At 39.6% G+C, this 21989-nt stretch overlaps 1 protein-coding gene across 1 annotated transcript in view; it reads left to right on the forward strand.

Moving 5' to 3' along the window:
- Positions 1–859: 859 nt before the first annotated feature.
- setd1a (SET domain containing 1A, histone lysine methyltransferase) overlaps positions 860–21989 on the forward strand; it is a 40330-nt gene continuing 19200 nt past the window's right edge. Inside the window, exons 1-15 of the mRNA XM_079822290.1 lie at positions 860–882; positions 1854–1998; positions 2211–2309; positions 2429–2699; positions 5423–5547; positions 6887–7140; positions 7241–8942; positions 11246–12247; positions 12334–12504; positions 13540–13627; positions 13773–13936; positions 15112–15151; positions 17899–18103; positions 18618–18670; positions 19016–20355. Of these exons, the coding sequence (XP_079678416.1) occupies positions 1861–1998; positions 2211–2309; positions 2429–2699; positions 5423–5547; positions 6887–7140; positions 7241–8942; positions 11246–12247; positions 12334–12504; positions 13540–13627; positions 13773–13936; positions 15112–15151; positions 17899–18103; positions 18618–18670; positions 19016–20355 (5652 nt within the window). The 5' untranslated portion in view covers positions 860–882; positions 1854–1860. The remainder of the gene's footprint in view (positions 883–1853; positions 1999–2210; positions 2310–2428; positions 2700–5422; positions 5548–6886; positions 7141–7240; positions 8943–11245; positions 12248–12333; positions 12505–13539; positions 13628–13772; positions 13937–15111; positions 15152–17898; positions 18104–18617; positions 18671–19015; positions 20356–21989) is intronic.

Below are 21989 nucleotides of genomic sequence, written 5' to 3' on the forward strand. Positions count from 1 at the left end.
TACCCCCATTTAAAACAAAAACAAACATAATAACGGTAATTGTATGTAAATAACCTTTAAGATTGTTGCAGCACCACCTGCTGTTTACTAACGTGTAGTGGTTTCTGAACTTGCGAACAGAATGAGTAAGAATACAAAATAAAAAATGAATAAAAATGACTAAAATGTAATTTGAAACGTGAATATTCTCAAGTTTGTGTTTTTTTCGTGAAGTATTCTCTCTCTGTATCTGATGCATCCATGCAAGTACAAAAAGCAACAGAGCAACTTTTTTAGAATGTAGCACAAAAATATTTATTTCTCTGCCTTGTTTGTGCGACTTTAATATTTCTTTCGAAATATAAGCTACATTTTAATTATTTAATTAATGTGTGTATATTATTTGCAGTTCATTTGTCTCTTAAAAAAACCCTTAGTTTTAGTATTTGTGGAAACACATTTTAGCTCATAATTTAACCTACTTCTGAATTTGTTGGTTTTACACTATTTAATAAGGTAAACATTGTTATTTAATTGTGCGATTGTTCTTACACCATGTAAAAAAAAAAAAGAACCCTTTAAGTACACGCAACTATATCAAGTTCATACTTCGATGACGTAAAATGAAACGGAAAATGCAGATTCGCCAAATTTAAAAATATTTTGCGGCCAACATTATTTTGAGCTTATCGAATAAAAGTAAAAGCTGAAAATAGAATCATGTTAATGTATATGACAATTGTACTTTTATTTTATGAAAACATACAGACACAATCTATTTTATCATTATTTAATTAATAATGTACAGCAAAAGCATATGGTCGTGAATTATGTGGAAAGTGCGAGTGCCAATGCAACGGCTAATATTTCTAGTGACTGATGGCGAGCAGGCGAGGCTCTCAGGTTAGTTACGCGATGGACGCTTACTGTATTATGTTATTCTTTTTAGGACATTTCATTTTCTGGCGAAATTTAAAGACTTGTGCCGCATCGATATTGCACCGGAATACAAGCGACGCCGTTTTATATCAGATTTAGGGCGCACACATGAAAACGGAGCTAGATTTTAACTAAGGATTGTCTGTTTTTCCCCGTCTGATGCAGGCCTAGCTGTAGCGAGCTAGCGGCTGTCGAAGCGGGCAAACCTCCTCAAGACGCGCGCTCCGTTGTGTGAGTCTTTTGGCATACCGTGTAGGAATATTTAATTTGAGTATCGGGAATTTGTGTAGATTCGTTTGCTAGAAGTATTTGGCGTTTGCCCTGACACATCATTTTGAAGTTGAACTTTATCTAGCTCGCGCTGTGAGCAGCTAGCAGCTTCAGTGTTTATTATGTTAGCTTGTTGTTGTTGCTAGTCGATATGTCAGAGAAAGCAAATTACATTATAACTTAACTGCTACTTGTCTATTACTCCGTAATAAGCAGCGGTGAGTCGTGTTTTTATTTTCTACTCTTGTATATATTATAAATGTGACATTTTAACTCAAATACAAGGGATGTTAGATCAGCTTGTCAGGTTGACAACAACATATTGGTCAATATCATAATAAAGAGGTGACAACAAATTAAAGTTCCCTAACTAGAGACCTCTTTGTGTTTGCTTTTATAAAGAAAATGTAAACTTTTCATCTGGAACTGAATAATATGTTGCTTTGCCCCCCATTGTTTGCTGTTATTGTTGTAATGATTTTACATTGTCAGGTCTTCAAGATTGTAGTGTTAGTGGCTGTTCTGCATGTGGACACTGTCAGTTTGGTTGCCTGGTGAAGTAAATGAGCCATAAGTGAAAATCTTTTCTCACTGCGACTTCAACATGAGTCATTGAGTGCTGTGGGCTTCTGCACAACATCTTAGTCTCCTTTCTGTCTCTGCAGTGATAGCATGGATCCGGACAGTGGGGCGGACACTCAGCGAAATCTCAGTCTGCAATGGAAGAGTTATAAGCTTGTACAAGACCCTGCTCTCCGACGGGTTGCTCAGAAGATCTACAGATATGATGGGATTCACTTTAGTGTACCGGTATGGAAATGCATACTTTTAAACCAACAAACAGACCAAGGAGTCAGCCTAGAATTCTCACTATGAACTAGCTTGTCAAAAATAAATAAATATATATATATATATATATATATATATATATATATATATATATATATATATATATATATATATATATATATATAATGGGTGGAAATTTGATTATGTAAAGACTGTGTTCTACTTGTATTTAGGATTCAGGATTCCCACCTGTGGGGGACTTGCGTGATCCAAGACCCCGCAGAATCTGGTCTAGACACACAGAGCTGTCGCTGCTAGTGCCTAAATTTAAGGTATGCTTCTCTTTTTATCATTTCAATTTATCATGCTGCTTTTCTGGTGATCTCTTTGTACTTTGTCTCTTTTTGTATTCTACATGCTAACACATTTACACCTTTTTTTTAAATCATAGTTGGATGAGTATTACGTAGGCCCTATACCACTTAAGGAAGTGACGTTTGCGAGGTTGAATGATAACATCAAGGAGCCATTCCTGGCAGAGATGTGCGCCAAGTTTGGTGAGGTTGAGGAAATGGAGATTCTCTTTCATCCCAAGACCCGGAAGCACTTGGGCTTGGCCCGCGTCCTCTTCACCAGCACTAGAGGGGCCAAAGACACCGTCAAACACCTGCACAATACTTCTGTAATGGGAAACATTGTCCATGTCCAGCTGGATATCAAAGGTGCATCTCTCTCTTTAAATTATTGTCTTTGATCATTAATATTCTGAAGTACTTTCTATATACACTACCGTTCAAAAGTTTGGGATCAAACACATTTTTTTGCTTGTTTTGAAAGAAATTAATACTTTTATTTAGCAAGAATGTGTTAAATTAACATTTATAATGTTACAAAAGATTTTATAAATAAATGCAGGTTTTTTTTAACTTAACATTTATCACAGTTTCCACAGAAATATTAAGCAGCCTGACTGTTTTCAGCATTAATAATAATACATGTTTATTGACCAGCAAATCAGCATATTAGAATGATTTCTGAAGGATCATGTGACACTGAAGACTGGAGTAATGATGCAGTAAATTCAGCTTTGCCGTCACAGGATTAAATTATATTTTTAAATATATAAGAATAGAAAATAGTTATTTTAAATTATAATTATATTTTATTATCTTTTGAATGGTTGTGCATATATTTTGCTTACTAAAATGTAGAAGACAGAAGTAGACTGATTAGGTTTATTTTTGTTTGAATCGAGTCTTTAAAAATTCTTCTAAGAGGAAAATAGTCTGGACTATTTACATATTAATTGACAAGCATTAATTTGGTTTAAAATATACAAGTTTGAGCTGAATAAGAAGTGACTTTTTTAGATGTTCAGTAAATTTGAAAAACACTTTTAGTAAAACAATGTGTTGTCTCTTGCCAATATATATTGATGCAATATATATACTGGTTATCAGGTGATTATTAGATTTTTAATTCTGGCTTGGTTTGGTTGACTAAATTTTAATTAGTCGGGTAGTCGCAGAAAAAAACTCCAAGGAATTGGCGAAGTCATGCAGTGGCAGATCGTTAACACGGCTGGTCCATGCGGTAATATGTCGGGCAGAAAATCCAAAGTGTGGGAACATTTTGACAGGGTAAAGAATGACCACAAAAGGTGACCTCAGAATCTGATCCAGGGCTCCAGAGTGCGACCAAATGGTCGCATTTTGCGACTAAAATTTGAGAGTGTGCAACTGAATTTTACATCCAGTCGCACATGTGCGACCTGTAAATTTGCCTGTTGTCGGTACTGGAGAAATTAAGAAAATACACTTACTAATTATAATTGATAGACGTTATGTCTGGCAAATTCTATCTTTGCCAGCCGTTTCTATATGAGAGAATATTAAACCATTTGTCCGTGATGCATTTTTGCCATTCGCAATCCAGAAGAGAGAGAAAGCGAACGAGCTATGTCACGTGGAGCTACAGCGAACACAACACCACAGTCAGCTTTAATGAGTGACGATGGCCAAGAACTAAACAAAAGTTTAGTCTGCTTAAACTTTAGGGATGTGCTGTGATATTAATCTAATTTTATTTTCGATTTTGGCTTCCAAGAATTATAAAAGATGGAATGAGGTAAAACTATTCCTATAGCCGTGTTCAGTCGAGCGCGACATCCTTCCCTTCACAGCCTTGCGCTGTCATTTCTTGTTAAACCTAAACTAAACGTCAGATTCAGTGATTGTTGTAAACTGCAGTCTCTACTGTTGCTAAACTGCGGGATGTGTTTGATAATAAAGAGCTATTAAATGCACAATAATCCGCGCAAGAGACGCTGTTTCCAACTTCAAGGCGGCTTATGTGTGTGTGCTGCGAAATGGACCGACTTGCACTTAATATTTTAGGCTTCGTGTGCGCGTCTAAACCATCAAATAAACAACAAATAGCCGGTGTCAAAATGACCGGATTGGAGAGTAGTTATTTTAACAGTTTATATCTTAAATGGGCATAAATAGTTTGGAGAAATAGGAGAATATGATATTATTAGTTCTACATTCGATCGGTATTAAAGGGGCAGCGTCTAATAAACCTGCTGACGATTGAGCCATTAATTCGAATCGAACAAAAGGCAAATAGAAAATATTCACATCTCTTGAATTAATAACTTTAGCTTTTATAAGCATTAATCTATCAATTTATACAGTGAAAACTATGCAGTGTTATTTTACATTTCACTACTGTATTAGATTTCTTTACAGGTTTGTTCTTTACTGTAATATTAATGTTAGCAGACCTTCCGAATGCCTGCACACTGGTCCATTTACAAATAGATGTTTTATATTTTGTTCAAACTTTGCGGTTTCTTTTGCTATAGATATTTTACTTTTCAGATTATAAAGCCATGTTAATTATGTTCTTAATTATGTTTTTTTTTTATAATTTTTTTTTTTTTTAAAGTATAATAAAAAGAACCGGTAAGAATACTGTTAAAGTACCGGGTCGATAAGCAGTATCGGTAAGAGTAGTAATACCATTAAAACCTTAACGATACAGATCCCTATTAGTAATACAGTGGAAATTAGTAGATTTGGTTAGCATGTTGATTTACGGTGTGCGCCCCTAAAATTTCTGGTTGTGCCCCTAAAATTTTCAGTTGGGGGCCACTGTGCTCCTAGTGAAAAAAGTTAGTCTGGAGCCCTGTGATCTCAGAAAAGAATAAATTTGTATGATTATAGTTTTTTTATTTATTATGCATGTATTTACATAAAATTGTAATATGTGTGCATTCCTACTTGCAAAGAAATGTCAAAACGCATTTTAGAATAATGCTTGTTTATATCCTGCCATCTCGTCATTTCTTGAAAATATGAAACAGTGGGAAAGTCAAACATTGCATGATGAAATAAATGCACCAGTCTATAGTTGAATTTAAATTGTGTGCATGTTTTTCTAGGCCAACAGAGGATGAAGTACTATGACTTGATAGTGAGTGGCTCATACACCCCTCAGACAGTGCCGACTGGAGGCAAAGCTCTCACAGAAAAATTTCAGCCCCCAGCCCCAACACAGCCAGATACGGTGAGTACACAAACATACCTTAGCTCAACTACTCTGGAAAGAATGCTTTGCTTTCCCATACATGATGCCAGTGTGTGTGGTTACCAGGCAAAGTTTATTAGCTTGTTGCTTGAAGTGCAATGGCCTTCAGTGGAATGAGTTGGCTTGTAGTTTATTCTACACATTACAGTCTCTCAAAATACCCTTGCCTGTGCTGTTATCATGGTTGCGGGTGGACCACAAAATGTATGAAAGACAAAGAGCTATCAAGCCTCTCACAGTGCATTCTTGAGATTTTCCAAATACAGTGCAGATGAAAACTGTTTCTGTAGAAGATTGGAGAGATTGCTTCTTCAGTGGCTGCTGGCGTTGAGACTCTTGGGGCTCTTGAAACTTAAGTACAAACATTATGATGTTCAGTAACCATATTATACATTTCCCTCACCTTTCTGTTGGTGTTGTGGATTGCTTGTAATAATGTTTCCCTCAAAGGATCAGTTATGTAGCCTTGTAATAATAATGATAAATAGGGATTTTATTGTCTTTAAGACATTTTTTTTGTCCTGATTTGGCTCAATGCAATTTTTATTGTCAATTCAGGGTCTCATATTTTATCTAACTGTGGGTCCTGTACAGCTGACTATACTCTATTGTTATTAGGAATGCATTAATATTAAGTATGGATGATCCAGCTGATTATTATTTCCATGGCCAATAACCGTTAAATATCTAATATTAAAATTCTAATCTTTTTAATTGCTCAACTGTTCAAACATTTGGCATTTTTGAAAGAAGTCAATGCATTTATTTGATCAAAAGCACAGTAAAAACTATATTATTATGAAATATTACAATTTAAAACAACTGTTTTCTATTTTAAAACTGTATTTGAAAACGGTTGTGCTGCTTAATATTTTTGTGGAGCCTGTGATTCTTTTCTCTGTTTTTCAGGATTCTTTTGTATTGAAAGTTCAAAAGAACAGCATTTATTTGAAATAGAAATCTTTTGTAACATTATAAATGTCTTTTGTCAATTTTGATCAATTGAATGCATCTGTGCAGAATAAAAGTATACATTTCCTACTTAACCCCAACATTTGATCGGTAACATAAATGAAAAGTAAAACACTACAAACAAGAACAGTATGAAATATTACTTTGAGAATAATTGGGATTAATTTATCTTAATATATTTTATTTGCCATTTTTAGCTATTTTAGACTTTAGATTTTGAGTGTTAAATGACAAATAGCGTAAATGTATACAATATCAACCAATACATTTAAAAATCGATAATGTGCATTACAAAAGTTTCTTTTTTTATCTTCTCTAAATGCTGTTATTTCTTTTCTTTTATTAGTCGTCTGATATCCGAAGGAGGCTCTCCACAGATCAGATGGCAGCTCCTGCTGCTGCTGCGCCTCTCAACTCTGGCAGCACCACCCCATGTTCTGTGGACACTGGGTTTGGAGACCAACGCCTAGACACCCCTCCATCCTCAATGGGGGGACCCTATACGCCAGGTTCCTCTGCTTCTTCACAGGGCGGGGGCACCCCTTACACCCCTCGCTCTGGGACCCCTTTCTCCCAGGACTCTGGCTACTCTGTGGGCAGGTTGGTTCCTAATTCACATTAAAACGAATTGTTACTTGGTTAAGCTGTAGCAATTTGAAAAAACAAAAAAACAACAACATCCCCTCTTTTTTTCTTTCAGGCATGGTGGCTATAGCAGCACTCAAAGTTATCCCCAGCAGGATATGCTTCCATCTTCCTCCTGCTCCTCTTCAGCAGTCTCCTCATCATCGGGATTCAAGCCCCCTCGCTTTCATGATGACCTACATGCTCCTCCTCCACAAGAACCCTCTGTGTTTCACAGGGGTCGGCCGGGATATCCTGCATCTGCGCCTTTCAGACCTAATGAACCTCCCTATCCGTATCCCAATGTTGGAGGTTCAGGGATGCACATGCCTCTACATCCACCCATGCCACCTCCAGGGCCTCAGTTTGAGCCATCTCCTCTGTCTGACAGAGAGAGAGACAGAGAAAGGGGTCACAGAGACAGGGATCGGGAGAGAGACTCAGGAGGGCGCTATGGAGGTGGGATAAGCTCCAGACGTTCCTCTTACCACTATCAACAGGATACAAATTCCTCGTCCACATCCAAATCCTACCATTCGCACCACTCCCATCATGCTGACCGGCGGGAGGACAGGGATGGCAGGGGGTACCGGCGAGACAGTTCAGGCTCCCGCTCAGGAGATCATGGAAGGCATCGGAACCACCATCACAACCATCACAGCAGCGGTGGAGGTGGGTCGAGTCGGCGAAGGAGTAGCAGAGACCGTGAATGGGAGCGTGATAGAGAAGGAGACTTTAACAGCTCTGATCCACGTTATGGAAGCCACTCGAACTCCAGCCAACACTCATCCAACAGCCTCTCCCCTCCCTCTGCCACCTCCTCTTATGGAGGATACTCGTCGTCTAAAGACCTGTCCCCCTATGACGCACCTTCCTCCTCCCGGCTGGAACCCTCGCCAGCCTTCCATCCTCAGCAAGGTGCCAGCGAGAGGGGTTTTGGAATGGGAGGTAGTATGGACAATGACTACCGTGCTCATTCTCACCACACGCCCCTCGCGCCACCGCCTCCACCTCCTCCCCTCCCGCCAGCCTCCGTTATCGCAGCCGCTGTGGCCGAAACCCTCGGCTCTCTTGATTTCGGACAGGACAGTCCCATCCGAGAAGAACAGTGGACCAAACCTAAACGCCATCCCAGCACTCCGCCCCATCCACCTCGGACGCCTCCAACCTCCTCGCCTACACATGCCTCCATCCCGTCATCCTCTACCTCCCCGTCTTCAACCTCTCTGCCTCACCACCTCCCCTCTTCCACAGCATCCCTCTCTCCGCCTCCTCCACAACGTGACTCCTCCCCGGAGCCAGACTCCACTAATGAGAGCCTGCCGTTCATGCACCACAGCAGCAGCTTGGACTCGCGTATTGAGATGTTGCTGAAGGAACAAAAGGCCAAGTTTTCCTTTCTTGCCTCAGACGATGAGGATGATGAGAAGGAGGACCGAGAGAGAGGAAAAACAGATGACAACACAGATGGTGGGGGAAACAAACTCAGAGAGGAGAATGGAGAAAGGCCTAGTCACAAGAGACAAGGAGAGACGGAGGGAGGCCAACAGAGGAGGAGAGGAGAGAAAGATGGACGTCGCAGCAGGAGCAAGAGGCAAGGTGGTGGAGTGGGTGAAGGCAGGAAAACACCTCCAGAGGTGGCCTCATCCACTCCCGCCATGCACGGTTTAGTGTCTGACTCTCTTCAGGGCCAAATGCCGCCACCCCAGGAGGAGCACACAACCTCTGACACACACAGGGCTCCACATACCCCACCCACATACAATGGAGAGGCACAGGTGAGTCCCCCCAGTTATGTTTGGATGGATAATGGATCTATAGGCTTCTTTTGTTTAATTGAAGGAAAGTTTTGAGTCACTACATTAAACTAAGGAAGTGCACCAGGTAGCATTGAATATATTGAGATGTGGATCTCAACTGGTTGGAGTTTCCAAACAATAAGTTGACAAAGGCTGAACAGCAAAATAGATACTTATGTAAATTCATAAAAATAGATATGTGTTTTACTAGCCAAACACTGGGCTAAACATTATATTAGTCGTTCCATCTCCAGAGGCCAAAACACTGTTTGAGTTTTTACTTATTTTCATTTCATTTGTCATACAGCCTTTGACAACAGTAACAGAAGATACAGGAATAATTCTCTCTTTGAGATGAACCGTGGTGCAAGTGCGTGCTAAACCGTGGGTGGAGAACTGTGCGGTTCGGTCTTTTTATTTAATTTTTACCAAGAACCGTTCCACCCCTACTATCTATGTACTATGATGTGGTTAGTTGCATTTTATTTGCTTTTAGCATTGTGTTTTTCCTGCTGTCCATGACCTAGAGGATCAGAACAGAACCTATCAAAAGTCATCCAAATGAATTGAGCGGCTTAATTAGGGCTGTAACGATTTGCCCAAAAATAAAAACCTCGATTAATTGAACATTTTACCTCGATCACGATTAATGAACGATTATTTTGCTTTTTTTTTGCCCTCATAAGGTTTTTGAGTAAGTTCACTGATAAGGTTTGTACTGTAAATATGTTCTACATATTTATATATAGAACAGGTGGATTTTTTTTTCTAATGAAAAAGTGCATTTCTTTGTGATTTTAAAATACTTGAAGGAAACGGTTCACTTTCAGCAGTTATTGTCTATGGGGCAGATTTCTGTTTGTTGTACATCAGATACATTAGCACAGTAGACCTACATTACATTTATCTGAATGCATTAATGAGAGCGTGATTGTGTGTGTGAATTACTCATACCGTCTCTATTCATTATGAAGCTGTGGTTTGTACTTCAAAGGTATTAAAATGTATGACTATAACGGTTGAGTTTCTAAGCTACTTTAGTGACTTTACTTTAGCCACAGGACAGCGTTGACACTGCGTTTCTGCGCGCGATCTTCGCGTGATGTGCGAGCTTCTGTCTGAGTGTTCGTTTGTCACAATATATCAGGCATTAGTTCAACATAATACACATCTGATGGCCGAAACTCGCTTTAATGTTCAAACTGGCAGGGCTTAAACCACATACAAATGACAAGCTTTGTGAGGACGCAGTCTGTGTGTGTGTGTGTGTGTGTGTGTGTGCGCGCGCGCGTCAGCGGTATGCTATATGAAGAACGGCAATTAACTTACCTGTATAAACTGTGTAAAACATGCAGTTACTATAGTGATTCTGGGCATCAATAAACACAGATAACCGCTCCTGCATCTGTCTGTGTGCCTGCAAACTGCACTTGATGTGACTGATGGGGCGGAGTCAGTGTGAGAACCGAAATAACCGGGTTGGAGGTTCTGAATGTCGGTTTCGGTTATTTTTCGATTAATCGTACAGCCCTAGGCTTAATCCAAGTCTTCTAAAAAAAAAAAAAAAAAAAAAAAAAAAAACTTTCCTTTCCTCTTTTCCTCCTCTTTCCCGCCCTACTCTAGCCTGTGCTACAATGAGAAATGTACACGGACCAAGTATTTCAGGCACTTGTTGCGCTCACTCGACTCTTCACGACCAATCGCTTATTGTACCCCCAAGTTGTAAGTCGCTTTGGATAAAAGCGTCTGCTAAATGCATAAATGTAAATGTAAATGTAAAATGTAAATGTCTTCTGAAGAGACACAATCACTTTATAGGATGATCAATTTAGGCTTTCACATTTAAACATAAGTGCACAGACGTAGTGCACATATACGTAGATCTCATCAAATATGCTAAAAGGATGCTCAGACATACTTGTTTGAGTATGGTTGATCTTTAAAAATATCTTTATTTAGATTAACAAAGTCTAATGTGTTTAGAATGACATGACCGTGAGTAAATAAATAATTTGCTTTTTTTTTTTTTACTATCATTGTAACTGTTGAAGACATTTTGTTTTTTTTTAACACAATTTAAATGAACCAGTAAGCTAACAGAAGTGAAACTGACATGCTTTTGCTCATTTATGCTGCTCTGGTTGACTCTGGCATGTTTTTTTTGCACAGTGTTTTTTTATTATTTCTCAGTTTCGGTGCACCACTTCATTTGATTCAAGCTTGAAAATGTCCCCTTCCCACACAGTGTTTAAACTGTAATCTTTACAATCTCTTCTCCTCAGCCATCTCCTCACTCTTCTGGGGAGGATATGGAAATATCTGATGAAGATGACAACGCCATTTCCACAGCAACATCCCATCCCGCTGCCCCTTCGACCTCTTCACCAGCCACCTCCTCGCAATCTGCCCTCCCCTCCCAAACTTCAGACCCCTCTGCAAGCCCCGGTCCTGACACCAGCCAGCACTTCAGCACCACCATGCCACCTCCGCCCATCCCGTCTTACCCTCCCCACCTGCCTCCCCCACCTCTGCCTGGCTTCTCCCTGCAGCCACCTCCGCCTCCTGGCATACCCCCTCCGCTTCCTCACATGGAGCTGCACCCTGAGTACCCTCCTCCGCTGCCGCACCATATGTATGACTACGCCAGCTCCATGGAACTCATGAGCCAGTACTGTGGCGGAGTGCCCATGTCATTCCAGATGCAGACGCACATGCTCAGTCGTCTCCACCAGATGCGAATGGCCTCCTCCAACAGCACTACGGCACCCCCTGGAGAAGTTCCGCCCGCCTCTGAATATCCCCCGTCATATCACCTCCATTCAATTCCCCCTCCACATGCACCTCCGCACCACCCACACCACCCATACATGGACCAAGATGGGAATGTTGCCTCCCACTATGACCAGGACCACCGCTACATACCTCCTCACTTACCGTACGCCTACCCGGACCCTCATGCCGCCCAGCTTCCGCATCATCATGCCATCCCGCCTCCGCACAGCCCCTGGCCTCCTCACTTACCACCTCAGCAGTTTCCTTCCCACTATCCTCCACCTGGCTTTGGCACAGTGCCTGGTGTGGATGGAGAGCTGTACGGAGAGGCAGGTGACCAGATGGCCATAATGGGCCACAACCCCTGTGAGGCCGTAGTGCAGCAGGTACTGGCAGCTTTGATTGAGGAGATGAAAAACATCATGCAGAGGGACCTGAACCGCAAGATGGTGGAGAACGTCGCCTTTGGCACCTTTGATGAGTGGTGGGACCGCAAGGAAAGGAAAGCTAAGGTAATATCAGAGAGTTTTCTTCATGTTTGTTTTGAATGACCTTCAGTGTTTCTCAACCATGCCACCTCTTGCTCTCGTTTGCACAGCCATTCCAGACAGCCATGCGGGGAGTTGCGGTGGTGCGTGAGGAAGACAAGAAGGATGAGAAGACCAGCAACCGACCTCGGGAACCACTTATGTCTCTGGTAGACTGGGCCAAGAGTGGAGGCATGGAGGGTTTCTCCTTGCGGGGAGCCTTGCGATTGCCTTCTTTTAAGGTGCCTGACTTTACTTTATCACCTCTTAAACGGCTAAAAATTAAACCACCTTTCCACTGTCTCTTACATTCATAAACATCTGACATTCATCGAATTTCGCTCCCTAGTGGCCGTGAAATGGAACTTTCACATTGGTCTTGAAGCAGTCCTTAGCCTCAATGTAATCACTGTTAAAATGAATTAATAAATCCACACAAAACAAATGACCGCCAATACATGTGAAAGAAAAACATTGTAGGTTTTCTAGGGCTAATTTATGTGAATTATTATGAATTATTCATAATTGTCCATTTGACTGTTTTAGTGCAGAAATATTGATAATTCTTCCTCGTGCACATAGTTTTGATTAAAACACATCACATGTGGTTGCCTTAAGTCTAGCTGCAAAAGGACAAATGTTTCATAAAGTCAACCGAAGCTCAAATCGGCTCCATCTTTGCAAACAACAAAGAACATAACCATTTTATTTTATAGGTAGGCTGACAAGAAATAATTGTATTGTCCCATTATTAACATGTATTGGCAGATACGATTCAGCTGCCAATATCCAGTTGTTAAGTCTGACATCATGCATCGCTGTTTCCAGGTCCAAACGCTTTATCAATCACAAAAGCAAACCACATATATACTGATTTAAAAAAAATCATAATCCTATCCTTTGTCTATAGCAAAATCTCCTTTGGTCAGACAGTGATTAATCTTTTCTGAATTGTTAAAATTTTATTGTCCGGGACACTGTGAGCCCAGAGACTGTAGTGTACCCAGATAGTTTTTTTTTTTTTAAATTATTTATTTATTTATTTTTTTTACTTAGCTTAAAGGTGTGCTATAAATTAGTAGTACTCAAACGGCTCTGGAGACCGAGTAGTGGAGTAGACCACTTGGACAAGGAGACAACATTTAATTCATCCTGACTTAAGTGGATATCGTGCATGCTTAATAAAATTGAATGGTTATGATAAGGCTGGTGCACTTCATTACCATTATTTGAAATATTCCTATAATGATATTACTAAGGAGGAATGTGTTCTTCAGGTTAAGAGAAAGGAGCCTCAGGAGCTTGACGAGGGTGATGAGCTCAAGAGAGCCAGGCCTTCCACTCCACCGGATGAGGAAGATGAGGGTATGTTCCTCATGTTGTTTTAGAGCTTGCCTTAACCCTGAGAAATTCTCTTTTTGACACTTACGTAATTGTACTTTTATAACTTCTCAATATATACTATATATATATGTAATGTATATGTGTGTACTCTCTTTCTCTCTCTCAGACTCTTATCAGGGGAAATCTGCAGACACCGCTGCAGGAAGAACAGAGGAGAGGCGCGTGGCAGACAGAGGAGCAGCCAGGAGGAGGAGCAGAGCCAAGGCACGTAAGCCATACGACCTGGACAGCGAAGGAGAAGAAACATCAGATGGTTCCTCCTCTGAGAAGGTTGGTTTGTATGTCATTTAAATCTGTCCTTTTTGTGTGTAGTATTGGGCACGGACTGGTTTATAGCGTTCCATTACAACTTGAGCATCATGCGAGGAATGCCACTCACATGGTCTGCACGAGAGAACCGCAGAGGCTCATTATGTGTGCCTTTAGCCAAGCACACAGCTGTTGTTGGTTAAGAGTTGGCAAGTTAAAAGGCTCCTCTTCACTTGAACTGGTCTGCAAATGACTCAGAGCTGATGTGCTCATATAGTCAATTTACTGACTTTTGATCACCTGGTGAATCATGTTATTTTAGTATGATTGAAATAATATTTATTATTATTATTTCTGAATTAGCTTTTATTTTTACATTTTCAGGTTTCATTTTAATTTTAGTTTTAGTAGTTTTGTTAAGTGCTTTTGTATTTTTTGTTAGTTTTTTATGTTTATATTTAGCTTCAGTTTTTGTTTCAACTAAACCAATTTTTTTAGATAGTTGCCAAGGCAACATTTCCATAAGTTTATCATCTGATATTTATATTTTATTTTCCGATTTATTTCAGTTAACAAAAACTATTTTTAATAGTTTTAATTAACAATAACAAATCTGTTCTAAATTGACCATTAACCAATGTATCTGAACAACCTTATAAATTGAGCAGTTCATCTTTTCTGAATAAAAAAAATTACAAATTGGTAATATTTTAATTATATACTGTATTTTCGAATATTGTTACATAGAAATGCAAAACATACATGACAATTAGGTTAATCTCTGGAAATATTTCCATATGTACATATTTAAATACCTAACTGTTTATAACTGACATATCAATATTTATTTATGTATTTTATCATGTCTTCAATTCTTGATATGAATAATGTTTTTTCTCTCATATAGTTTGTCACCTATACATTGTGGGATGCCTATGAAGACAAAAATGCTATCTATGTCAATAGTTATGTAGCTTTTTACTGAGAGTGTTACCATTGTAAACGTTTGGTTTTAAATATGAAAGAATTTAGCAGAATATATTCTGTTCTACTTAGTTGTTTTTTCATTGAATAATGGCTAGATGGCAGCATTTCTTCTTTTATTTAAGTGTTGTGGAGGAATTCACATAATTCCCAGCAGATGAGTTCAGACATGTTATTGTCACTATTGTAACTAGTGACTGTTTTATGTTTAGGAGGAGGATGAAGACAGTGACAAAGTGGATGAGTCAGGAGGTATGAAGCCAACTTGTTTTTCTTTTGTACTGTGCTCATTCATTTGGTCTCTATTATTAACAGGGTTTCCACTCTTCTTGAAAGTACTTGAAAGTACTTGAATTTCTACACATGGATTCAAGGCCTGGAAAGTACTTGAAAACAAATATAGGTCCTTGAAAGTGCTTGAATTAAATTTGAAATGTATTTAGTTTAGAATGGTGTTATTTCATAAATTGTCCCACAGTAGGCCTATATGCGCTATCAAAGACAGAACGAAATGTTGCTTATGTTCGTATGTAAAAAGGCATTTTTGATAAGTTGAGGTTAGGCTGATCGTAGGCACTCGCAAACGAAACGGGCTAAACAATATAAACAAGAAAAAAAACTAAACTAAAAAACATGGAGGTTGTCTTTACACCTCTCCGCAAAATGAATATAAATCCGATCTTCAATTCCCGCGCTGTATGCATATTTAACGGAGTTCACGTCAACGAAAGCAACAGATAGCCAACGAGCTGCATTTTATTCTTCAGCTCATTTCAAGATCAAAGACCGCAATATGAGAGAGCAAGCTAATAACTGGTGAGATAATTTAGTCTCATTCGTTTTAATGAAGATGGTTGTGTTTTTGAGCATCTAAGACTTAGGCCTACCTTCAGTTTCACTTGCGGCAGTTTGCGTGTTGCTTGCTTCATTCATTTGCGGCGATGCGATGCAACATATAGCCTATAACATCCTCTCACACGTTTATTTTTTAACAATTTGCCGGGAGTAAAATTTACATATGTGATTTAAACAACCATTATGCATACACTTGTCCGGTTTCGCCTGAAATGCGTCCCAGACCACCTTCTGAATTGGTTTGTTTGAGTGATCAGATTTAAATCCATCTCAAAAGAATTTCAGAAGGCATTTACTCCTGGTCTTTTCACAATCGGATAGATATCTGGTCAGAGAAAACGAATGAAGTGACCAGGTGTAAAAGGGCCATAACTCTCCCAGCTGCGCTGAAGGAACTCTCGCTGCTGCTGGTGGACACTAAACACCGTACTACTGCTTGATTTGAAGACTGTTGCCCTGTTGATTACAATAAATAGGTCTAAAAATTGTTTATTGTTTTAGACTGTTCAGTACTTTTCATATTTACATTTAAAAATCAGACATAAAAGTAACTTAAAAGTTACTTTTCCCTAGTAACTAATTACTTTTGATATACAGTAATTGGTAAAGTAATTCAATTACTTTTAAAAGTAACTAGTAACTGTAACTAATGAAAAAATTTCAGTAACTTGTCCAACACTGGCTAGGAACTATTCTCTCATTCCTGTGTAATAATCCAGGAACTTTGCTGCCGTCCCGTGGGTGCAGCGGAGCAATGATAATTCAGCACCTGAAAATGGGCTAACTTCCGTCATCATTAACCAACGTGAAAACCTGCTTACACAGGGAGCGTGCTGGGGACTATTTTCAGGCACTGTGTAATATCGTTGCGCCACTGCACCCATGGTACGGCAGCAAAGTCCCTGGATTACTACGCAGAAATTAGAAAATAGTTCCTAGCCATATCGGTCTAGAAAATCGCAACTTTTAATTTTCCATCAGTCTTAGTACACGATGCAACTATTCTAGTGTCGGGAATCGATTAAAAAAAATTATCAAATTAATCAAATTTTTTCTGTAATCGCAAGTTTTAAATATATCTGGATTTTTTTATATTTTGATATTGTATTGATTTCAGTTACTCTCCAAATTAATGTAGAAACAATTTAAAGACGGCATATTTTAAATATTTGTTGTAATGGCATCTTTTTATAAATGAAGGCCAGTATCACTAATACTAATGTCTCTATGAAACATCGATGATATTATATTACAGTATAACTGAAAGCTACTAATTTCAACATTTATTACGCTTAAAAAACAACAACTTTTAATTTAGGTGAACTTAAAACAATCTTTAAATAAACCCATTATAATAAATGTTATATTTACCTGTGGCCTTCACTGTTAGACATATACTGAAATGTAATAGTTATCAAACACCTTTCTTAACTGCATAAATAATAAATTAAATATAGAATCAGAATATCGTGTAACATACATGAATGTGGCCGACTCCCTGATCAGTGCCCTGACTACTGAACTAGGGATCTTATCGAGACGCAGCCACACAGACAGGACATTGACATACAGCGCGTTCTCTTTTGTCTTGTCGCATAGATGGTTTAAAAGCATTTTCATGAATAAGAGCGTGATCATATAATGGAAAATAAGAACAAAAATCCAAAAGTGGATATAAGAACAAACGCTGCATTAATTGCGTTAAATATTTTTAATGCGTTGGTGTTATTTTGTCACTTATTGAGCAGTAGGCTAGCTGGAGCCGTTTACCTCCAGTCTTTGTGCTAAGCTAGGCTAGCGGTGGGTGCGTCAGACAGAGTTATGGCACGCACGGAGATGAGAATGGTATGTATGGATTTATCTAACTCTGGGGTATACGTGAATAAGCCAAAGTCCCAAAAAGTTGGCGTGTTCCTTTAAGTAGCCTAATTTAAGCAGTCTTTCGTGATGCTACATATGCTGGGTTGTGAATCTGAGGTGCTTGATATAAAATAAATGGTGCTTGAAAAAGTCCTTGAAAGTCCTTGAATCTGGTGTTCATGAAAGAGTGGGAACCCTGTATTAAGCCATTATTATTTTATATGTATATCTGTAGATCCATGTTTTTTGGTTTCCAACTATTTACTCTCGCTCATTTTTATCAGATGAAGCTTTTAGTGCAGACAGTGATGACGAGAGCATTTCTTCCTCTACTTCTGAGAGCTCATCATCATCCTCCTCGGCATCGTCGTCTTCCTCCGATGAGGAAGATGAAGAGGAAGGTGAGCAAGCTGCAGAGAGCGAGTCATTGGATACAATGGACGAGTCTACAATGGACAGCATAGCAATGGACACAGAAAAGGATGAAAGGTACCTCCCTCTATGAGAACTGATACAATGAAGAATGTTGTCGTAGTGTTGTCACGAAACCAAAATTATGACTTGCAATAACAGATTAAAATACCTCGATACCGATACTGAATCGATACCACGGCAAAAAAACAAAAACAGTAAAAGTAATTGAATAATATGACAGAACTTACAATTCATTGAAGTTGTCCATGCTGTGCTTTATTTTCTCATGCATGCATGTTTCTTTTGCTTTCTTTGTCATGCGCTGCACGAAAATATATTTGACTGTTCTGTGAACGAAACAGTGGAAGCAGAGCTCGTACTGACTCCTGCTGTCACACATCGACACAAAATAAGAAATACTGCTCTTATTAGAGTGCTGTCATTCTTAAAGGACCGGTACTAATAAAATGTCATAGCGTATCGTTTTTAATAGCAGTGTATCGCAATACTTTTCTAGTACGGTATATCGCGCAACACTATTATGTCGGTGGACGGATAAGTTGACATGACTTATGTCTGTTTTTTACAGGGACAAAGCCAGCGTTAACCAATCATCAGTTACTGCTGCAGAGGTCAAACATGGTCAGTTCACTTTTTCAAAACAAAAGAAATGGCTTTTTAGGGAATTTAAGAGAGAATAAATTCTGTCAGCATTTATTCACCCTCATGTCATTCCATATCTTTATGGCTTTCAAGATATATAACACAAGATATTTTGAAGAATGTTGGGAACCGTTAACAACATTTTTCAAAATATCTTCTTTTGTATTCAAGTCCATACAGGTTTGGAACGGCATGAGAAGTGAGTAAATGATGATAGAATTTAAAAAAAAATTGGTGCACTATCCCTTTGAGTTTAAAACTCCTGATTTTTATTTTAAAAAATTTTAAGTTTTGTGTTGACTTTATTCTTTCTTTTACTACCAGAAGAAGAGAAAATGCCTACAGCTGTGCCTCCATCTTCTCCATATCCCCGGCCTTCTTCTCCTATCCTCCTCCTCCCCCCACTCAAGAAACGGCGCAAGACGGTTTCTTTCTCAATGGAAGAAAGCGAGGTCAAGTCCCCCATTCTGTCATCTTCTGCTCCCTCTCCATCTCCCACTACTGTCTCACAAGCTTCAGATGTTCCTACTTCCACTTCTCCTGGAAGCACACCCACAGCAGTTGCTCCCCCCACCGCCTCCAAACCTGCCCCAATGCTCCTTCCATTTGCTTCTCGTCCCAGCGAGAGTAACGCCCTGACTTCCCCAGCTTCCCCTTCTGCTGTTCTTACTGTCCCTCCTCCAGTGCGTTCCCTGCGGCCTGATGAACCCAAAAGGAGTCCAGGCACCCCTCCCTCCCCACAAACTCCCACTGCCAAAAACTCTTCCAAACGTGGCAAGGACTCCCCTAGAACGCCCCCTGTGCCCGTCTGCCTCACGGTCCAGAACCTCCCGCTGGACCATGCCTCCTTGGTCAAAATGGCCTACGAGGACCCCGTCCCTGTTCCAACCACACAAAAGGGTCGCATACGCGGCCGCCCTCGGACACTCAGCCAATCAGCTTCTGGTTCTCATCTGCATCCCGCTGTGGAGGAAGAGGAGAATGAAGAGGAGCTGGAGCAGCGGCTGAAACTCAGGGAGCAGCTGGGAGTGTCCAGCCTGCTACAGCTGGCCTCTGCCCCTAAGCCTGACCTGTCTGTGCTTGCCGATGTGGCACTGAAGATGGATCCGGAGGCAGATATCGACTCAGAAGAGACTGAGACCTCCGATGAGGCAGAGGAGCACAAGCTGGAGGAGGAAGAGGGCGACTTCTTTTCCCCACACCCACGCCAACCACTCCTGGATCCAGAGGGTCTGTTTGTTCTGCAGGAGCACAACTATTCTAAAACTCTTGCGCCTCCACACCTCACATCTCCACAAAAAAGGACGAAACAGGACCCCACCGTCCTGCTCCCTGCAGACCTCAACCAGCACGGTGTTCAGGAAGCACCCGAAGAGGTCATTGGGGAAGCTCTTGCCGCCAGAGGAGAAGCTCCAGAGCTGTACGAGAATCTTTCCGGGATGGGCATTCTTTGTGAACCCAGGGATGCGGCTGAGAAACAGATCAAGAGCCTCGGCCCACCAAACAAGAGGAAAGGATCAATTAGCAAAGAGATGGAGATGGAAGACAGGGGGAAAGGGAAGAGCAAGAAGAGAAGTAGGAAAGACAAAGAAAATGAGGAACTCCAGATCTCTAAGAAACAGAAGGAGAAACAGATTAAGAAACAGAGGAAACGGAAGTTAGAGGTTTGTGCTTCTGTCTGGTTCTCATTACAGAACTTCATCAGTTACTGTAATTGTTGTGTGAGGATTGTGCTAGACACATGAGACAACTTTTCCTGTAACAAACTACTTCTATATATACAACCTCTTTATATAGTAGGGACGTGCGCAACAACTAGTTACATTAACTTTTAAATGGGATTTTACAACTGACTAGTTGACTAGTCTAATCCCACCACCCGGAGACAGTCAGTATATGTGATCTATTTGAAATAGACTACTTCATCTAGTATGAACAGTCAAATCCCACACAGAATGCAGCTAATAATATGTCAGGTGCTTGCCTTACATTATGATCAATGTATATTAAATGTAAGCGTTCACTTAAGCAACGTGAGCCATTATAGAAAGCACAGGACCAATAACAACCCTCTGTGCACACCTTAGCAATATAATCGTACATTTTTTTAGTTTACTCGCCAGACTGATATACTATTTTATTTATTTTAATGCTGTCAAACTGATTAATCACGATTAACTGCATCCCAAAAAATTTGTGTACATAATATATGTGTGTGTACTGTGTATAATTATATGTATATAAATATACGCACCCATTTATATATATATTTAAGTTTTTTTTATATTTATATATAAATTATTTATTTATATATATATATATATATATATATATATATATATATATATAATACAGTATATACATGCAAATATTTATTAAAGATATACATTAATGTGTATGTATTTATATATACAGGGAGTGCAGAATTATTAGGCACGTTGATTTTCTGATCATATTTTTTTTCCAGGCACATTTGACCAATTCCAAACCACAGTAATCCTAATAACTACTATTGATTTAGTATTTAATAATGTATAAGTGATATATAATTGTTCATGAAGGCTGGAAATGAAAATCACCTTATATTCAGGTGTGCAGAATTATTAGGCATGTTTTCTTTTACAGATAAATTGAGCCAAAAAAGAGATTTAACTCAGACTGAAAAGTCAAAAAGTATTAAATGCCCATGAGAAGGATGTAATACTAATGCAATACTAGACATTGCAGTTAAGGCATGACCATTGGACAGTGAAATGCTCGTTGGGTCAGCAGGATCTGACAAAAACATGTGGCGGAGAAAAGACACCTGTTAACTGCAAAAGAATTAAGAATTAAGGTGAAGAATTAAGGGTGAAACCATCAGGAACCCTTTAGTCTCCAGCGCCACCATTTTTCCAAAGCTGCAACCTACCTGGAGTCTCCAGAAGTGCAAGGTGTCAGGATCTCAGAGACTTCAGTTAGGTAAAGAATCCTAAAAAATGACCCCCACTAAATAAGAATCATAAGCTGAAGTGTTGTAAAATACATGAAGAAGGTTTTTTTATAGGCTTTATGGACAGATAGGTTGAGAGTGACTCTTGAAGGACCAGCACCACATCCTCTAGTACCACTCTTTGAAGAATTCATCTTCCAGAATCTGGCAGTACGTTTTGGGAGTTCATTTTTAGTCCATCTCTGCAAAACGGACTTCAGGATGGACTAAAATGAACTCCCAAAACGTACTGCCAGATTCTGGAAGATTAATTCTTCAAACAGTGGTACTAGAGGATGTGGTGCTGGTCCTTCAAGAGTCATTCTC

Source organism: Gobio gobio, assembly GCF_949357685.1.
Source record: "Gobio gobio genome assembly, chromosome: 1".
Classification (NCBI taxonomy): Eukaryota; Metazoa; Chordata; class Actinopteri; order Cypriniformes; family Gobionidae; genus Gobio; species Gobio gobio.